The sequence below is a fragment of the Lygodium microphyllum genome, chromosome 11 (assembly GCF_053477565.2).
Source record: "Lygodium microphyllum isolate KBCC chromosome 11, Lygodium_microphyllum_v1.1.10, whole genome shotgun sequence".
Taxonomy (NCBI): domain Eukaryota; kingdom Viridiplantae; phylum Streptophyta; class Polypodiopsida; order Schizaeales; family Lygodiaceae; genus Lygodium; species Lygodium microphyllum.
The window spans coordinates 64159613-64180155 of NC_141145.1; the positions used below are offsets into that span (position 1 = coordinate 64159613).

At 39.1% G+C, this 20543-nt stretch overlaps 1 protein-coding gene across 1 annotated transcript; it reads right to left on the minus strand.

Annotated features, from left to right (window-relative positions):
• Window positions 1–361: 361 nt before the first annotated feature.
• Window positions 362–13038, minus strand: LOC148028890 (lactate/malate dehydrogenase family protein). The gene is made up of 15 exons (XM_087687654.1): window positions 12806–13038; window positions 11728–11962; window positions 11181–11277; window positions 3848–3934; window positions 3615–3699; window positions 3211–3392; window positions 2753–2823; window positions 2563–2653; window positions 2404–2478; window positions 1955–2056; window positions 1732–1854; window positions 1379–1447; window positions 1067–1135; window positions 893–946; window positions 362–756 (listed from the first exon to the last, which is right to left on the minus strand). The coding sequence occupies exons 2-15, from the start codon at window positions 11946–11948 to the stop codon at window positions 703–705; spliced, it is 1380 nt and encodes a 459-aa protein (XP_087543780.1). The 5' UTR covers window positions 11949–11962; window positions 12806–13038; the 3' UTR covers window positions 362–702.
• Window positions 13039–20543: the final 7505 nt, after the last annotated feature.

Sequence of the window (20543 nt, forward strand, 5' to 3'; positions counted from 1 at the left end):
AACTACAACCTTGGATAGTCTAATCAAAGAATGGTTAGCAAAGGTGAAAATGAAGAGGGGAGATGTGAATGGAATGAGCTGAGTGAATGTTAGCTACTTAAGGCAAATAATCAAGATTGCGGAATCACAAGCGACACAAGCAACATTGCTCAAGCAGCAAGAAATGTACATGAACTCATTAGAGGAAGTTCCATGCTCTTGGTTTTTTTCCCTGGTTTGGGCGTACATGTTTTTCCTTTGTGGGAGGCATGCTATTCAAGCTTGATTGACGATCATGATCAATGTCAAATGGCACCATGTTCCGCAAAATCAAGTAAATGTTTACTATGGAGATTCGGACAAAAAATTCTGCCGAGCACAGTTAAAAATCAGCTTTATATTAACATGGGCATGATTTTCAATGTACCATGGCAAAATTGTCAATTCTCCAGCACAAAGTTGAGCCTAACAATATTTACTAAGAACCAAAAAAGTAAAATTGTGTGTTTTTTATAGGTATACAAACAATGTTAGAGTGGATATGCCTACCTAGCCTTCAAAATTGCGTACAACCCTTGCAAGGAAACTTAAGGGTCGCCTGTATGAAGGAATGCATTTATTTTTTCCGTCGAAAAGCTGTAAACTCGCCTAAAACTAAGGTAATTGCGGATCGAAAGACAGAGAGACAGGTTAGAAACAATAACAAAACTGCAGATCAGGGCGCTATTGTTCTCCGGGAAGCATTGTGTCCTCCGGAAGGTCACAGAAGCCATTTTCCTGCGAGTATGGTAAAGTCATACTAAGCAACCTCTCTCTCTCTCTCTCTCTCTCTCTCTCTCTCTCTCTCTCAGAGCAGAGTACTAAACCATCAACAACACAAAAGAGTATGAAAGCATCAACAACACGTGAATACCTCCCCTATCAAATGCGCCACGCATCTTCGTTCTGCCAGAAGTTCCTCTTCAGTCTGAAAAGAAATAGAGTAGATACAATCTCCTTACTATAGTTAATCTTGTTTGACACATTCTTAAGTTTTTACGACATTTTAAGGTGTTGGAACCCATTTTCAGTAGACGCTGAAACATACCTTCTTGATGCGCTCTGCCAGCCAACTATCAATTTTCAAGTCCGGGACAACTTCGTAGTCGCCATCACCCTGTACAGTCAATGTGAGACACTCTCTCTCTCTCTCTCTCTCTCTCTCTCTCTCTCTCTCTCTCTCTCTCTCTCTCTATATATACACACACACACACACACACACACACACACACACATACATATAGGTATGAATGTGCGTGTGCGCGGCCTAGTCCGGCCATTTTCTGTGGGTGCGATACTTCTACAGCAGGAAAGCGTGCATCCAAAAGGATAACAGGCTTCGAGCACTCATCAGGATTACCTTGGACCGGCAGGGCATGCTGAAAATCAAATCGTCTGCAATACCGTAAGGGTTCCCATTTGTGTAAACCTGTCAAACGTTTCATAACGATTAAAGCTATAAAGTTTCCGACTTAGTTCTTCAAAAGTCTCTTACACAAACAAAAGATGTAAGAATCTTCTATGTGAGACCCGATCAACCAACAAAACGACTGAAGAGTGCGCAGGTTCCAGACTATCTATGTAATCAAAATTTAGCAATCGATTGTCCCTCTATTAGATAATTTCCACAAACAATAATTAACAGATTTTATACCAAGACAATGGACGACGAAAACACAACTAGAGCAACAGCAACAGTATAGTTTATCTCACCCCGCTTGAAAACCAATCACCCTCTTTAGTAGGTGTCACAAGAGATTTAATGGCATCTGCAACAGAAACAGCTGTAGAAGCTGCTGAGGAGCGACCCCACTTTTTGATTAGCACCCCACCCCTCTGGACAAAGTCCAAAGCATACGTCATACAACAGAGTAGCGTGACAGATCACATAACAGTAAACTAACTTGACAGACCACGTGATGCAAATTCTTTGTACCTTCTGCACTGTTTGAGTAAACTCTTCCTCCAACCACTTATGATCAGTGATAACTTCTTTTACAGGTAATCCGTTAATCTTTGCATTCAAAAAATCGGGCACCTAGCAAGAGCAGGAACATGTGTAAAATAGAATCCTCTAAACTATGAAATCTTCTAAGGTGGACGAATAGCGGTAAAAATCGATTATGCAGGGCTTAAAAGTTTTTTCAACTTGAAAGCAAAGTTAGCTGGTGATTCACACTTTCACGCCTGCACACAGTGAATTTGATCATATGGTGAAATACTACATCACTGCTTGAAGATTCTGATAAACTGCATCCTTAAGTGAATTTGATCATATGGTGAAATACTACACCACTGCTTGAAGCTTCTGATAAACTGCATCCTTAAGTGAAGACCAACTATTTGATATTGAAGCTGTAATATAGTAACGTAAAAGTTTAATACCTGTGTTGTCGAGTGATTCCCCCAGATTGTAACGTTGGAGACCTTATCATAAAATACTCCTGCTTTTAAAGCCAACTGACCATGGCGACAGAGAATGCAAAATCATTTTGTGCTGCTATGTAAACATTAACAACTAGCCAATATCCTTGTTTTCTTTACCTGGCACTTCGCTCTGTTTTCATCCAGCCTGGTTAAAGCATGAAAGTTCTTTTTTGGGATTCTTGGTGCATTTTTCATGCAAATAAGAGCACTGCAAAAGAACGCATCCAGCATCAGTCAAACCACATAACTTCTTTCTGTTGCTAACCACAGCGTAATAAGCAGAGGTTAGAAAATACCATAGGCTTACTTTGTATTACAAGGATTCCCAACTACGATAACCTTCACATTTTCACTCGCCACAGCATTCAGTGCATTGCCCTGAATGTTTGCAACCAAACCGCAACCAGGGCAAATACGACATCAGCTTCTGTTGAAAACTCAAGTATTCATATACTATGCTAGAACCAAGCACACAAATCAAGGAGAACACTTGTTCACAGATAATAAGAGCTCCAAGCCTTGTCGACTGGTAACATTGGACGAAATAAAAATAGCTCACTTGACATATCAAAGTTCTAAGGTCATAGTAGAGGAGCAATCACCCAAATTGGGGCTCTCCACTTTTGAAGATATTTGAAACTCATAGCAGAATCATTTGAGATTAAAGAAACAACTAATGCTAATGTACTTCAATCAGAATTAGTCAATTATTCTGAATTTGTACCAATTAAGATTTGAATGCAAATAAGGTGGTATGCTACACACTTGCTCTGCAAAAATTTTTCCATTGATGTCAAGCAAATCTGCTCGCTCCATTCCTGGTCCACGTGGCTTAGCCCCAATCAGTAGGGCCCAGCCGGCATCACGGAAAACCTCATAAGGATCTGTACCCAAATTAACTTCCCTTAGCAAGGGATATAGAGAGTCCTCCAGTTCCATAGCTACACCTGCAAGTGTACATCCACATTCCTAATGAGTAACCGTCTTCCATGACCACCTATTTCACACCAACAAGACGCAGATTTGTATGTAGGGGAACCGTGCTTCAATCACAGTTAATCAGAAACTTATTACTGATTTTTCAGTTTAGATCAAATGTATTAAATGCTTCACTTGGCAAGACACTCGATAGTAACCAGGTAATATGCATTGGCCATGTGTAAACTCACCTTCAAGAGCAGTTCTTGACCGATCAGAACCAAGAAGACTAAGAGCTACTGGTTGATCTGATCCAAAAACCTCACCAGAAGCAATCTGCCCAAAGTACAGAAAGGCAACAAAATTATTTTCTGAAGTATGCACCGAGATTTCTATAGATTGAAAAGGGCATAGTAGCATTTGGAGCATCTGTGATAAAGAGAAAGAGAACAAGGAAAGGAGAACTGTCAAACAGAAAGTAAACCTTGAACAGCAAGTGGTTTGAAATTGTCCCAGCAGCACCAGATACTGCAATTCGCAAAAGCTTCTTCCATGACTTGGGTTTCTCATCCTGGAAATCCCCGAATGTCCATGTTTACTAAATGTTTATATGAATAATGGTGACCTGGCTCATTCTAATGCTATTAGGATTAAATATATCAACTGAAAGGCAAACATGATGACCTAAGCTGAAAACATCTGCTCAGTTATGATTTGGAAGCCACCAAGATGGAGCTTTCAATCAACAAAATAATGAAGTATCAACTTAAGAGAGATTTAAGGGTCAGTGATTACCTTCATTGGAAGTTTAAAGATTCATGGGCTTAGTGTTAACCAGACACAAGCCAGATGACTTCCTTTTCAGTATTTTGCATCACAATGGCTCAGCAACCTGTCAGTTTAAAGAAGGCATTGAAGCCTGTTTCACACGCACAGTATTCGAAAGTATCAATGAATGTCATCTCCCAAGATCCACATCCACTGAGTGGCATGGCTACTACACATGGGACCTAAAAGTGAAACGTCTTTCCATCCTAAGACTCAACAGCAGGCACATGTCTATGTTTTGGGTCTTTTCCATGCATGTTTGTGGAGTGAAAGCTCCCTCATTAGGTTGAGATGTAAATAATTCCACTTGGTGAACTGTTAAAGGTGACCAAGAGGCCACTTCCCCAGTTTATTACCGTAGTTCGAAAGAGTTTGGATCAAAGCATAGTAATCCATTCAAATGAAGGACTTTGATCAGGCAATCAGCTGTGAAGTCCTTAGTGTCGTGTGCTACTTTGGAGTCAAAAGTCTTGAAAGGGATATCTAAAAGATGTCCCTTAGGTGGTAATGACAGAAGATAGTGGTAACTTGAATGTTGACTTAGTCTTCGAAGCCATTGCATGTCCTAAAGTCCTGACTGATAAATCTCATGGCCCAAAAAGAAATGGAGAAGTCCTATATTCGTCATCTCAAACTTCTGGTGTAGAGCCGCCTTCGTCTCTTCGACCTTCTAGTATGAGCACCTGCAATAATCAAGTCATCAACATACAAAACAAACAACACACGACCTCTCCCCCAGAAGTGAGCACATAAAGTTGTGGATCGGTCCTAAAACGCCAATATCCCAACTTGGCCTAGAGAAACGAATCAATCTTCTCGTTCCAAGCATGCGGAGCTTGCTTCAGGCAATATAAGGCCTTCTTTAACCTATAAACCAGTCCATCGGAAAAACCAAATCCAGGAGGCTGCTCTACATAGATCTCCTCCTTCAAATCACCATTCAAGAAGGCCGAATTCACATCTAATTGAAAACTAGGCCATCTCCTATAGCCAGCAAAGGCAAAAACAGCACGAATAGTCGACATGCAAGCTATAGGGGCAAAAGTATCATGGAAGTCAACACCTGGGCGTTGTGCAAAACCTTTAGCAACAAGGCAAGCCTTCTGCTTATCCAAAGAGCCATCACTATGGTACTTGGTCTTGAAGACCCATTTGACACCAATCACCTTCTTATGAGAGGGACAAGGCACAAGGAACCAAGTGCCATTCTGCTCAATAGCCTCCAACTCGGCTTCCATCGCCTTCCGCCTGAAGCCTCCTTCACTGATGTAGGCTCTCTATCTTGCATTGCACGGGACATCAAGCAGTAGTTAGAGCAAGCAAGCTCCGTAGCATGTGCCTGGTGCCTCCGTGACCTCTGCGGTCCATCCTACGGTTTCCACTCCTCAAGGACCCCCTCTATCCCTGAATCACAAAGTGTCATAGGCCCAATGAGGAGGAGGCCGGATCTTTCCTCGACACTTGCAATCCACTAGAGACTTCGATAAATCCACCGGCAGGTTTGCCACTAGGGTGGCCGGTGGAAGGAAAGACTCAGAATCAGAAGAAGAATCTCCATCAAGAGGCTCTGGCTCCAAAGGAACGGTCGCAGGAGCCCAACTCTCCCTTGGATCTCTAAATACAAGGTGCTCCTCACCCCCCGCAATGGCCGAACTACACATCTCGACTCGTGTACACATCCCGCTTCACCAAATCATACAAGCAATAACCTTGGGACTGGGAGCTGCAGCCAACAAAGACCTATCGTCGGGAAGCCGCCTCAAATTTGTCACACTACATCTTCGGAATGTGCACATAGGCGTCACACCCAAAGATCTTGAAATAAGAGACATCAGGCTTAGTCCCAAAGTAAGCCTCAAAAGGTGTCATCCTGTTGACGGCCGAAGTGGGAGATCGATTTAGAATGTGGATTGACGTAGCCATTGGCTCGAGCCACAGAAACTGAGGTGTCTGTCGGTGCTCCATCATGGTGCGTGCCATCTCGATCACACTTCAATTCTGAAAGTAAGATACCCACTACATGTCCTTATAAATGGAATTGTTGGGCATTTCCCTACTATCACAATTTAAGATGGAGTGTACAATGAATGTAGAAATGAGGGAAGAAAGTAGGATGCCCCCTACGTGTCCTTATAAATGGAATTGTTGGGCATTTGATAGCGCGGTTTTTGTAGAGTTAAACTAGGCCAACCTGACAATTTAACATTAAGGCCTTTAATTTTACTTGCTCAACATTCAGATCCATCTTAGGTGCATTCAATTTCCAAACACTTAGAAATTAAAAGGCAGAGCTTGAAGTAAGTGGCCGGATCCAATGTGCAGCAAGAGTCGCCTTCCTTGGTGCAATACTTCTGCTTACCCAAATGTATTTGTCGAAAAGCATACAAGCCAAATAGAGTTTGGAAGAAAAATGAAAGCAAGCACATCATATCCTCTTATTTGAATCTGCTCAGATAGGCAATGCCTTCATGAGATCAATATTCAATTATTACTGCTCAACAAATCCAACTGCCAGCAACCTGATGCTGGAATGATTAAATTGAAGTCTAACAAGCAACCTATGAGACGAGACTATCAAAAAGAGAATCATCTCCGCTCAACCACCGATCTCCATCACGTTGGAAGACATCGAAGAGAAAGGAGAAGAAAGAAATGGAAGCAATCATGATGAATAAGGAAAACCAGCAAACTGGATGAATTCCTTTGGGTAGCCTACATTCTTAAAATTAATGAGAGATTTTCTCTGGTCAAATTTCCCTGATGAGCCTTGATTACCCCAAAGTTAAGGAGGTGCTGACACTAACATACTATTGTTCTAGGAGCCCAAGGAAAAAAGACCTAGATCTTTTTATCAACATCAATACTCACAAGCTTTGAATGCAAATTTGACAGTCATGCAATACTGATTATGTCAATTGCAAAACCACCTAAAGCCTTTAAGTTCGACCTATGGTTGAACACAATACTTGGTGCACATGAAATGGATTGTACTTACTCTGAAGGTTACGGTTTTTTTAGGTCCTCTCAAGTAAAGCACTCCACTCCATGCAAAGCAAATACTTGAAAAGAGAGCTGTGCTCCAGTCAGCCAATTTGGCCTAGAAACTAGCTGTTAAACATCATGGTTCAGTCCACATGTATTCCTGAGAACAAACTGTTAGTCATTATAAGGGATGGCACATGCATGCTGGGTGGGTTGAGTTTCATGGGCTTCTATCAAGCACCACGGTTTCCGCTGGATGATATAGCTTCGATTTTGCTCTAGTGGATAACTATAACAGAGGCTATAACCCAAGGAAATGCCTAATGTTTTATATGAAGCCATTTTGATGGTGCATGCTTTGCATGTCACTAGCTTGGGCATTTTAGAAAGGAATGTCCTCAATCTAATCCTAAGCCATCAGTCCACATGCTGGCCTTCGGAATCCTTAATACAATCAGTACCATGGCATCTAATCAACAAATACGTCATGCAGATCTCTCTAGCAGTTCTGGTTGTTGGTATACAACCTTCTCCAAAAGTGACCAGTAGAAAGAGAGCAGAGAGTTCATTCAATTACTGAGTCCTCTCTTGACTGGCAAGAAGCTTTGAAAAAGAATAACAAGTGGGATAGACACTTTGTAGCCTCAACAAGTGGGACAAACACTATGTAACATTGTTGCAGGCCATGCTTCATCACGTACTAGACTCATGCCACATAAACTAGTTTTAGTGCAACTTCGTCTTCTGGGTGCATTTCGGGACTCCAGCTTATTGGCTGGCAAAAGTTGGGAGGATGCCTTGACTTGGTGACCCAAATTTGAAGGTCTGAGGATTCTGAGCCATGAAATTAACATCAGATAATAGGCTTAAATAGCAAATTAAAAGGCAAAGGTCTTCAATGTTTGATAATGTTAGGAATGTAAATTATATTTATTGATCGCTCTTATCTAACAAACAAATATCTCCCCCCAAGATACTATTGTAAACAATGCTTCTTTCGAATGAAATCATAGAGCACTTATACTATTCATTGACTTCTAGAGCCTCCAAGGAGCTTTACTTGTAATAGATTGTATAACCCTATTTATTCGGTTCGTCGGGATACACATTATGCATTTAGTAATGGACCATGCTTACCAAACTTTTGTCATCCCTAGACGGATTCTTCATGTGCTTGTCTCACCACTTTCCACTATTGTTGGCTCTAAATTCAATTCCCATTTCTATATGATTGCATAAGGAGACCCTTTGAAAGTCAATCGATCGGAATTGCACTTTAGGTATTTGTTTCAAGAAAACTCAAGTTTCTTGCAATCAATGTCTCTATGAATACTTGCCAAGCTTGGAGTTATCATGATGAGAATTATGATTCAAGAACTTGGAAATTTTGAGAAAGCAAGTTCATCTCAAAATATTCTTAAAGCTATGCAATAGATTGGTTGTGTGTCAAACTAGGACGCTGAAAATCCTTGCCGAGGTAATTTGCTATGTTGGCTGGTTTGAGAGACTTTTAGGATATTCAAAAATCCTCTAATCCTTCTACATGCTTCTTAAGAGGAGCTTTAGAAAGTTTAATATTGTTTCCTATCAGCATATGCTAGTCAATGCTCAAGCCAAGATCAAAGACAACATTCGTAAGATAACAATTGTTTGGGAAACCATCAGATGTTTAAGGCCAGGAAGGTGCTTTGAATCAATAACAGAAATTGGCTTCATGTAAGAAAGACAAGTTGGAATAGCTATTCCATCTAGAAGAATTGGATGATGCTTACAAGGATCTTACAACTAGACAACTATCCATAGGAGCGCTTAAATCATCATGGGAGGTGATTAAGGAACATTTGTTGCTTATGGGAAATATGTATTTGGATGTTGGAGTCCTTCCCAATGAAGGCAAAGAGGACTTGCTCTTCTTTTTGGAAGCGTTTGAAATTTCTCTCATTCAGATTGGAGGCCCATAAGTTTATGGGTTTCCTCTATAAGATGATAGTCAAGTGGATATTCTGAGAGGCTCATTAGGATCTGGTCAATGAACTTACATCTATGCAATAGGGGTCCGAAGGGAAGAACTATTTGCGACACCATTCTTGGATATGATGGTCACACACATGGTAGCTGGAGCTGATCTTAAAATTTTCTTGGGAAATCGAAGTAGAGAGCTATCGCAGCTGTGGGACTACCTCAAAGGTACTTATCACGTTCTAGTTTTAGTCCCATAATTCATCATGTGACGAGCTTCTTATCTGAGATAGCATAAAATAATAATGGGAATATAGAGGAAGGGATGTTTGTAAAGAGAGAATCAAGCAAGTTTGTCCTTAATGGCCATTTTCAGTGCGAATAGTAGATATCAGGTCAAATGTCAGATTTTAGGCTATTGGGCTACACTTTGGGAGTTCACATCAAATCCCTTCAGTAAGTTACATAGAGTTTGGACAGATCATAAAGAAGTCTGATGAATGGCAAGCCTCTGCTTGAATTGGCATAAGAGGATCAGACTTATTTCTATGCTCTTTAAACTAGTTCTGCTTAGATTTGGCTCACGAGGATCAGAATTTTTTTGTTTTGTGATCTAATTTTCAGTTGAACAGCTTTCAGTCTATTTTCAAAATATTTCTATTGTCAAAAGATGCTGCAAGGAAAGGAGTAGCATTCATCTCTTAAAAAAAGATTGTTACACCTAAGAGCTTTGGTGGTCTTGGGTAGGCGGAACCGATACTTTCCATATTTCCTTGATGTTTAAGTTAATAGTAAACATTTGCCTGCCTTGAATGATGCTATCTTTGGCTTCTTAAGCTTCAGATATTGCTGGTACATGCAATACTCGAGGTTCACACAAAGTTCTTATAGACTTCTGGAAGGTTAAAAAGGATTCTGCTGGTTGGGTAAGTTCAGCATCTCTTCATCTTAAGAATTGTGCAGTTGATGAAGCCATTGTACAATTAAGCACTTTCAATAGTCCTCCTACCATTAGAACAGTGAAAATTCAAAACGCTTAAGCTTCTCTTAGATTGGGCACATGCTGGTTGCCCTTGAGATTCCTACCTTCAGGAAAGCTGATCCCCTTTGACCCTCAGTAAGTGACTCAGTTCTGCTGCGCATGGTTTTTCATTCGCATAAGCTCATTGTGCCAACGCAAAGGACAAAGGCACTTTGAGTCTCATGTGTCTCATATATAGTATAATCATAGGATAACTCTACGATTCATATCCTCAGCCACATTTCAGCTGGGGGAATCACTCTGGTGAGAACATGCCAACCAACCCAACCATCCCGACTGATTTTTCACCTCGGATGAGAGTCTACGGATATGCATGGGAGGCATCTAGAAAATGTTGTAAACGAAAAGTCAGCTTATCTTAGGTCACCTCAAGTTTCTAATTCCCCTCAGTTCTACACCACCAGAGGGCTTCATCTTAATTGCAACATAAAGCATGTTGGCCTCTTTGCCTTGTTGTGATGTAAAATATTAAAATTTGATCAAAGTCTTAATTGCATCAACATATGAACATCGGCCTTTTCTTTACATCATCAATCATAGGATAAGATTGTATAACATTGATCAATTCTAACAATCTGAGTATCATTCAGACATGACCATTTCATTAGACAGTCTCCAAATTCTCCACTGTTTACCCTTCCACATGAGCTGGCTACTATCCAAATATTGGGGTCATTGGTCTGACAGGTATTAACAGCCAACAAGTCAAAGTTAAGCTGCAATCTCTTGATTGCATGCCACTGATGCAGGGTAAGCTGACGCACAAAAGCCAAATAACTGTTCTTTTTTATTTTTTTCAACACAGAGAGTTATTTATAATGGTTGAAAATCCCAACCAATTACACATAGCATACAGTCCCCATGTTTATAAATTTCCACTGTTAAGACCATGATAAAAATGCCAAGCATCTTCTAGCAATAGGTAATCCCAAAATCAGGAGGTTCACCTTGGTACCGACATTGCAAAAAGATGTACCAATTATATCAGACAGATATATCCACTCACCTGTTTTAAATCATAAGTAACACAAAAGACACCAAAGCATTCCACACCCTTGTTCTCAGGAGGAATAATCACAGCTGGCTCAGGAGTTTGTGTCTGGCTGCAAGTACACAGTCACAGTAAGCCTCAGCTAGCAGAACTTCTAGCAGCAACTGTTCACATGTAGCACATAACAAAAATTCTTTTTGAATTCAAAACCAGTAGTAAATGTCACTAGAAACAAAACAAAATACGAAATATAGGCTGGTGGTTTAGCATCCAAGGAGGGTGTTGTTACTCATGAACACCCCTGAAATTGTGGTGAACATTTTTCAGTGGAAGTTTGCACAAAGACACGTCAGACTGATGATTTATCTGAAGAAGAAAGGTAGGTACTAATATAAGCCCAGACTGTCCAGTGAGATAATAGAGAGCAAATTGTACAGAAAAAAGTGTGTGCAAGCCTAAATGGAGAAATTGAAAGCAGAGACCAGAGAAAGAAGGCAAGTTTGGAAAAACTCAGGCAGACCCCTTGATTCAATACAGTAACCTGTGAGTGAACGGGACATACCTTTGTGTCACAGAACCGAAGACGCCAGGTGCCTGCGGCTTTCTGTGGCTTGTGGTAGATGCAGTCTGCAAGGAGAGTCTGGAGACTGCTGTTTTTCGACCCAAAAATGCACTCCTTAAGGGGATAATCTGCTCCCAACTCCTACTGTCCACACTTGCCTTAGAGGCATTTCCAAGGAGAAATCCAGTTGATGAAGACAGAGCCGCAGCAATCTCTGCCATTCGACTGTCCTAATCTGCAAAACATGGTTAAAACTATTCATAGCAGAGGGTTGGACTGCCTTGCAGCTGACATAAACATTGATTTCCTAGAGCTTGAAGTCTGTCAAAAGTCTAATATAGGAAGCTTACTCAAACTTAAGCTAATATTGCTCACAAAGTTAGTCTTTGCAAGTATAGGACGTAGACTTTCAACCCAATCTGCAAAGTTAAAAAACGTGCTCTACATGCCTGGAAGAATGTGGTCAAGCTCCATATATTTTGGCATGCTTTAAGGTCACTGTCTAGATTATTCTTTAGTAATTATGAGATGGAGTTACATTAGGAAATTAAGATCCTCTATAAAACACCAGCCTATTAAAGAACCTTCAGCTTCCCCCACCTCTAAAATTACCGGTCACTCAAGCGATCCTATTGAGTAATCATGACCATCCGGCATGCTAGATGATATTTCTCACTTGAAACCCTCAGACTTCATGTATTGCTCGAGGCACCGTCCATTTGCACAAACTGCCTCTCCTTCCAACATCAATGTGTTTACTTACTTCAATCCATATCAACCATCTTAAGATACGTATGTCACAACCACGGATGTTGGGAAAGAGTCTTCCATGTTGTGTTCCTATAATTGAATTGCATCACCAACGTTCAGGCAAACAAGAGGCCTCACATTGACAACGCAAATGCCACTTATGCATGTATTACTCGGAAGCTGTCTTCATAACAGGCGTTCTCTACTTTTGTGGATGGCTTTATTTAACATTTCAAGCAGCGCATATTCTACTTTCGTTAATATCCTCATTTAAAGCAGCAAACAGCTTCAGCATTTAGAATGCTCTAAACCACGCTAGAGTGCATACCAAAATTTCCTTGTAAGCTGATCCTGTATCGAGTTCCTGTGAAGGGAAACTTCAGCTTGTACGCATGAAGCTTTACTAAAGCATGAAATAAGCCAACAAAGGAGGTTCAATGGATGTCAGGATAGCAATGCGCTGTGGAGAAGTGCCCCGAGGAAACAGAGAACAACGAGAGCTTTAGGAGGCAGAAGGGGAAAGAAAATAAGTAGTTCAGAAAGCGTAAAGAGAAGGAAAGAGACAAGCACAAATAAAGAGAGGGGGGAAAGGTAGGGCAGCCTGTGTTTTTACCGATGAAGAGTCTGTTGTGTCTTGATGATACTTTTCTTCGAACTTCTTCCGTGGCCGATTGTCTTCGTCGTCTGCTTATCACTCGTGGGGTTGATGATGCAGTGCTTTCTTGTTGGTGGATGACGACCGTGGAGGGAGGTGGCTTTGTCGTCATGTCATCGGAGAAAGGGTGAGCGGAGAAGAAAGAAGGTGATGATTTTGATCTTCCTTTCGTTGCCTGCGTCACGCTAGGGAGAGAGAGAGGGGGGGAGAGAAGGAGAGAGGGCCATTATTGCTCTCTCTGAATCGCCCCTCATTCCTCTCGCCACGTGGCTCCCCTTGCCACCACGATCATGTGGATGAACCTCAGTCCTTACAGAATCTTATCACCTTCTCTTCTCTTCACTCATTGTAGTAGTGTAGGTATTGGTAGCAGGTAGGTCCCATAGGTACATGAAAAGGTGCGCTACAGCTCTTGTTATCCAACCAGAGAGAAGCCATTCCTTTTGTTCCTTGTTTTTCTTCCCTGCTCTATTATACCGTAAGCACGGTCTATGTGACCACATTGACTTTTATGATCATCTTGAACTCATATGTGGATAGGAGCAAATTGCAATGGAGCATATAAAGAGGGAATCCCCGGGCAGGTCACATGTGTGGACTCTCCGAACTTGCAACCGATCAAGCCGCGCTAAAGTCGTGCGGACTCCACAGATTTTGGAGTGCCAAATAGGGAGCAAATTGCAATGGAGCATATAAAGAGGGAATCCCCGGATAGGTCACATGTGTGGACTCTCCGAACTTGCAACCGATCAAGCCACGCTAAAGTCGTGCGGACCCTACATATTTTCAAGTGCCAAATAGGGAGAAGAAGTTTGCAAATCACTAGACATGGAAGCAAATTTATACTTAGGGTAGTGTGTCACTCCCGAAGTCTTGACTATACATTCAAAGTAAAGGTAGCCATATTTTTAGTGAGGAAGCTAACAACAATGTTGCACCCGGTGTTGACTTGTAACACTCCCACCAAGTGTACTCTAAACTAGGCATGACACCACCCTTACTCTTAGTCTCTATGAAACACTTACAATACACACCTAACTTGCTTAAGCTACAATAAACACTCTTCCTTTCTATTTGGGATTATGCTTAATCCTTTTAGATTCATAATTATTGTTTTGCATGATCTCTTCTATTTAGTATCGCTTATTTGCAAAGATATAAGTACTCTTCATTTGGAAGTCTAGATCCCATTAAGTTTGAGATATGCAAACCTACTACTATTATGTATGAATCTTGTTGTTGGGCATAGATGCCTTTAAGTTTGAGATAGGCAAACCTACTGCTATTATGCAAAGCTCTTGTTGTCTCGTTACTATTTCAAGATCCTAAAGATCTCTCTTGGTCTCTAATCAACTAGAATGTGCAAATCATCTATTATTTACCTTTCCATGGCATATCATGAATGTGTGTAAAACACACTATGTAAAATCCACTTAAGTTGTTGTTCAATAACGTATTATAATTAAGGGTTAACAAGGAGAAACACAAGCATATCTTTGATTGACATTCCTCTCGCCTAGTGGCTCCCCTTGCCACATGTGGATGAACGTCAGTCCTTATAGAACTTTATCACCTCTCTTCTTCACCCCTTGCAATATAAGTAGGTTCGATTGGGTACATGAAAATGTGTGCTACTACATCTTGTCATCCAATTAAGGAGAAGCCATTCCTTTTGTTCTTTTTTCTTGCCTCTTGTATTTGACACTAAGCAAGGTCTATGTGCCCCACACTAACTTTTGTAATCATTTAAAACTCATATGTGGATAGGAGCATAATAATAGCAAGTCTCCACTCAAGTAGACTCTTCAAACTAGCAACACACTAGTCCTCCACATGTAGCTCTTGTGGGGGGCCCCAGACCTATGCGAGCTAAGCAAGGAGAAGAAATTTGCAAATCGCTAAACATAGAACCAAATTTATACTTAGGGTAGTGTCACACCCAAAGTCTTAACTATATATTCAAAGTAAACATAGCCATATTTTTAGTGAGGAAACTAAAACATTTTACACCATGTTCACTTTACTTGTAACACTCCCACAAATGTGTCATCTAAGCTAGGTGTGACATCACCCTTATTGTCAGTCTTTGTCAAACGCATGTGCAATACACACCCAACTTGCTTAAGCTACTATAAACAAATAGCTTACTTGCAAATATATAAATGGTCTTCATTTAGGAGTCTAGATGCCATTAAGTTTGAGATATGCAAACCTACTACTATTATGTATGAATCTTGTCATTGGGCATAGATGTTGTTAAGTTTGAAATATGCAAGCCTATTGCTATTATACATGAATCTCATTGTTGGGCATGTCTCACTCCTATTTTAGGATCCTAAAGTTCTCTCTTGCTCTCCAATCAATTACAATATGCAAAGCATAAAATTATTTACCTTTCCATGACATATCATTTATGTTTGTAAAACACACTATGTAAAATTCACTTAAGGTGTTGTTCACCAACTTATTGTATGATGGGATAAACAATCAAGTAACACTTCTCTACCTCACACAAATTGCCTAGGCTCACTTGTATGTCTTCTAAATGTGTTTTGTAAAGATACTCCATGAATAGATATTTCCATTCCAAAATACCCATGCAAATCACCTTTTAACTACATAGAACCTCTTTACCTTTCTCTTGATGAGTATATGTACCGCTAAACATCATTCTTCAAGCAACTCAAATATGAAGTTTACAAAAAATGTGTATGTGAGTCTATACATGTGTGTGTGCATGTATGCATAGAGGAAGCATCCATTCTTGGGAGCTCTATCATTTTAGTCTGTACAACTAGTTTCAACACTCTTGTTGCACCAATCACTCTATGATATCTGTTGTATTGGTGATGTAGAAACTTCACATATGGTTATGCTTTACTATTGTTTTTGACTTTTTTTAATAGACCTCATTACACAATCTATTATCCTTAAAGGTACATTTTACAAGGCAAGAGCATTGTCAAGCATACATGTGCAATTTGGCCACCACCTTATCATGCTCCTAGCCACAATCGTCATTAGCTACTTCTACAAGCATTCCTTCCCATTGATCCCCTTATTTGCATACCACAATTACATCCTTGATTGCCACATCTTAAATAACTAGATGTCCTCAATCACATTGAATAAGCAATAAGAGGATACCACAAACCAATTAAATATATTCCAGTAACTCCACACATTGATTTCTTTCTGTATTGATGAGCAAACCAACATAAACACTTTTCTTGAAGGATGTATATGGTTGAGATTGGTTGATGGGCCATGATGGCTTCCTCTTTGAGTTGCATTACAAAGCAATGTCATAGCAATTGAGTTGTCCAAACATTGAGTATGAGTAGGCTCTTAACCCCCCCCCCCCCCCCACCCAAAAAAAAGATGTGATTGCAGTTTGGAGTAATCAAGGGACCCTTTCATTTACTTTCATTTAGTGACATCAGGCTTTGTTTCCTATAGTATTCTTACATATGGAACAAAAAGTAATAAGCCTAAAAATCATCCTACAATATATCCTTAACATCCTCAATGTACTTGGTGTGCAAATTTTTTTTGATATGTATGTACAAGGAAAAGAGGGTTGTTTATTTATCTAAAAGGGTCTCCACACTTGGAACATGAAGGTTTATATAAAAATCTAAGTCTGACTACTATGAGCCATGTGATATATACTACAACATCAATTAAAGGATTGTTGAGATATAGATATTTGGCAATATGTCGTTTTTCTTTCTAAGAATCTTGTTTATAAGATCATGATTTAGTAGTTCTGCTTTGTGCACTAGCAAAATCACTCTAAGGAACATGGATACCACATATGTAGGGTGATGAACCTTTATTGCTAGCATTAGTCATCAATTGACTTCCTTTGCATTCTACAAGGGGCCTTAAGCACTTGTCTCTTTTTGCAAGAACAAGGCATTCATTTTGGCTTTCCTTGCATTAACTCTTGATTTATTTTCTCTTTCGTTTTCAATGAAGCTAGTGATAATGCATGTACCTTTAATTGTAGAGTGAAATGTGATGTCCCTGAACTCTTCAACTATATTGTACAATGGCCATCAAAGATATGCTTGTGTTTCTCCCTAATAACTCTTAAAAACAAAGAATTATGCAAGAAAAGTGCTAGAATTCAGTTTTTAAATGGATTTATTTTTAGATTTCAATATATTAAAGTAGGCATTATCCATCCATCATATGTAATTGCACCTTATTTCATCAATTTATTATAGGTATGTGAATATCATCATTCTTGCAAGTGTTATGTGGGAGCTAGGCTCACTCCCAAATGCAAATTGTAATATCACTTGATGAAAGATTAAATAACCCATTCACTCTAGTTTAGCTTGGTTCTAATTAGCCTAAGTTGTATTCGTGCATTATTAAAAAGGGTGCATTAAAAGCCTTAAAAAGCAAATAAGACACCCAACTTTTGGTGGAAACCCTAATTCTAAACTTGATGTATAAAAACCAAAAAGTGAATAGAAGAGCGCATTCTTGTATATACCAATTTTGAGATGTAGCTTTGTTCATACCTTACCTCTCCATTGTGTGTGTGTGTGTGTGTGTGTGTGGAACCAAGAGAGTGAAACACTCTTTGCATCTATCCTTCTATTCCTCTTCCTATTCTTCTACTTCTTCTTCTTGCAACTCGTATCACTTTAGCTCTTGGAGGGAGACTCGAAGTGTTGACATAGCAAGCTTAATACATGTAGACATTGAAGATGGATTGCTTGGTTAGATGGGTCTACATGTCTACACTTAGCACATCATGATAATTATAATCCTCACATAGCCATTAACTCATCCCTTATTAAGTTTAGTTAGTTACATCTACTTAGACTTGGCATAGTTATAGCACCAATTAATTAGGTAATTAGGATATTTGATTATGCATTGTTAATCTAGTAGGTCACTTTCCTATATGTTGTACATTATCTATACTTTGTGTACTATATTTTGTGAGAAAGAAGAAATAGAAACCAACAAGAAAATGTTTTGGTCTCCATTTCTCTACTTGTATTATTGAGTGGGCTTCTCCTTGCATACATTGTGTGTGTTCAATGCAACAATTGGAACAAGTCTCATACTTCTCACTGCACGATTTGTTACATGGTGTTAGAGCTACACCACTAAGAGAGGTTTGTTTTGGAGGATGAAGTAAAGGAGAAGTAGTAAGGATTCAAGCAAGTGAACAATGCATAAGAAGCTCTCATATTCTCTCACTCTTTCCCTTGGATAATGCTTCTAGACGTACCAAAAGTAGAGCAAAGCAAAAATCTCATATTGCTATGAGATTTGGTGTGTAAGCATAATTATGTATATTTTTCTAATATTATTATTATATTTTAAGCCTCATTTTAGCTTTGTAAGGTTGTGGACAATAGTTTCAAGGTATACTAATTGCACATTGTGTGTATTCTTGAGGAGTAAGTGAAAGAGAATGTTTGGTTTATTGTCGTATACTTTTTGTGAAATTTTGCATAATATTTTATTACTATTTGGTACTTGCTTTTATCATAATAGTTGAGAACATTGGAGAAGCTATTATTCAGAAGCTAGACAAGAATAACTATCCATCATGGAAGTTCCACATGACAAACATTCTTATTGGAAAATGCCTCTACATGTTTATTTAGGTGAAGAAAAGGAACTAGAGCAAAGTCCTTAGACAATTAAAGAGTTAAAGGTATAGAAAACATGCAATGTAAAATACAAAAAAGTGAAGTATTGGATATCTACAATCAGTAAAACACTATATTGAGGCATATTAGAAATGCTGTAGAGAGTTCACATACAACTTGGACAACCCTTGAAACATGTTTTAGTAAATACAAAGGCATAGATGATTTGTCTCAAACACTTAGAAGAAATAAAAAATGTCTATAAATGAGTATGGTTCAAAAGTGAGGAGCATCGTAGATGATTTGGAAACTATTTATGCAATGCATGATGATGATGATTTATTCTCTTCTACTTTGGGAGGCCTCAATAATGAAAAGGCTTGGAAATCTTTTATTACTTGTGGATGTATGGAAGATCTTTCCAAATTTTGATGAGTTGCTCCCTCTCATGAATCCTAAATACATTATGTGCAGGGCAAATTGTTAGAAAGCAATGGTGAATAAGTCCAAGTATTTTGCTTAAGTTTAGGAAGGAAACTTGCCAGATTCTCTTTTAGAGGCCATGGTATGGGACATAGTAGCGGTAACTAGCAAAACATATTAAATCAACAATTTGGTGGCATGCATATTTTAGGGGGTTGTGGTAAATTTAGAGGCAATGGCAGCTCTAAAGAAAGAGAATGATGATAAAAATGAGTGTTTGTTTGTCATACAACATGTGATGAATGTTGTTATGGGGGAAAGAGGACATGTTATGATGTATGATACATTGATTTAGGTGCATTGAATCATATGACTAGCCATGTTGAATAGTCTAGAGAGATAGAGGATTTACATAGTTCAAAATATGTAGAGACATGTGATGATTCATACCACTTGATCTCACATATTAAAAAAGTTCCCTTGTCCTTGCTTGATGTTGAGACAAAGTGTTTGTCAGATATATTACATGTGCCATCCATCACAAAGATTTTGGTATCTACTAGTCAGATGGTAAAGCAAATGTTTCAAGTTAGATTTAATTAAAGGGTTGTCTTGTGGAGGATTTCAATTACATATATAGATTGGTTGCAAAAGGAAGTAGAGTTGGTTCCATGTTCACCTTGGATGCCAAAATTCTTACTATGAATGTCATCATGTATACCCAAGGCAAAGGTGTAGTTACAAACATATGGCACAAACATATTGGTCATGCAAGTGTACAAAGGCTGAAATTGATGTAGTACAAAGGTTTGGTTGGTTGCATTTAGGGTTGCATCATTATTTAAGATTTTGGAAGCATATCAACTTGGGAAGTAAGCGAGACAATCGTTTACACATGACAAAGATGCAAGCAAGAATAAAATTGTATGTACATATGTTTAGGGATCTACACAAAATGCATTTCTTGGTAGAGCAACTATTTTGTTGCATTTATTGATAATTGTTCCACAAAGTTGTGGGTATGTTTCATAAAGGAGAAGAATGAAGTGTTTGATCACTTCAAAACTTTCAAGGTTGTTGTTGAAATAGAAATAGGCTTAAAAGTCAAGTGTTTGAGATCAGATGGAGGGAGAGAACATCTCTCTAATTATTTCAATGAATTTTTAGTATCTCATGCGATAAGGAGACAATTTACCTTACTTTGTAACAAAAGGGGATTTTGGAAAGAGAAAATAGACATGCATACAGAAGTTGCATGGGCATGGATAGGACTAAAAATGATATACCAATGCATTTTTTGTCTGAGGCTATTTATACTACTATCTATATTACGACTAGAACTCCCACATGTTCATAGGTTACTC

What these genes read in the sequence shown, in the direction of transcription:
- LOC148028890 (XM_087687654.1), bottom strand. Translation starts at nt 11,948, where the DNA reads ATGGCAGAGATTGCTGCGGCTCTGTCTTCATCAACTGGATTTCTCCTT. An exon ending in TTACTTATGATTTAAAACAG is followed by an intron (nt 3,935 to 11,180) that starts GTGAGTGGATAT and finishes GGGGATTTCCAG; the next exon opens with GATGAGAAACCCAAGTCATG. An exon ending in AAAACAGAGCGAAGTGCCAG is followed by an intron (nt 2,479 to 2,562) that starts GTAAAGAAAACA and finishes CGCCATGGTCAG; the next exon opens with TTGGCTTTAAAAGCAGGAGT.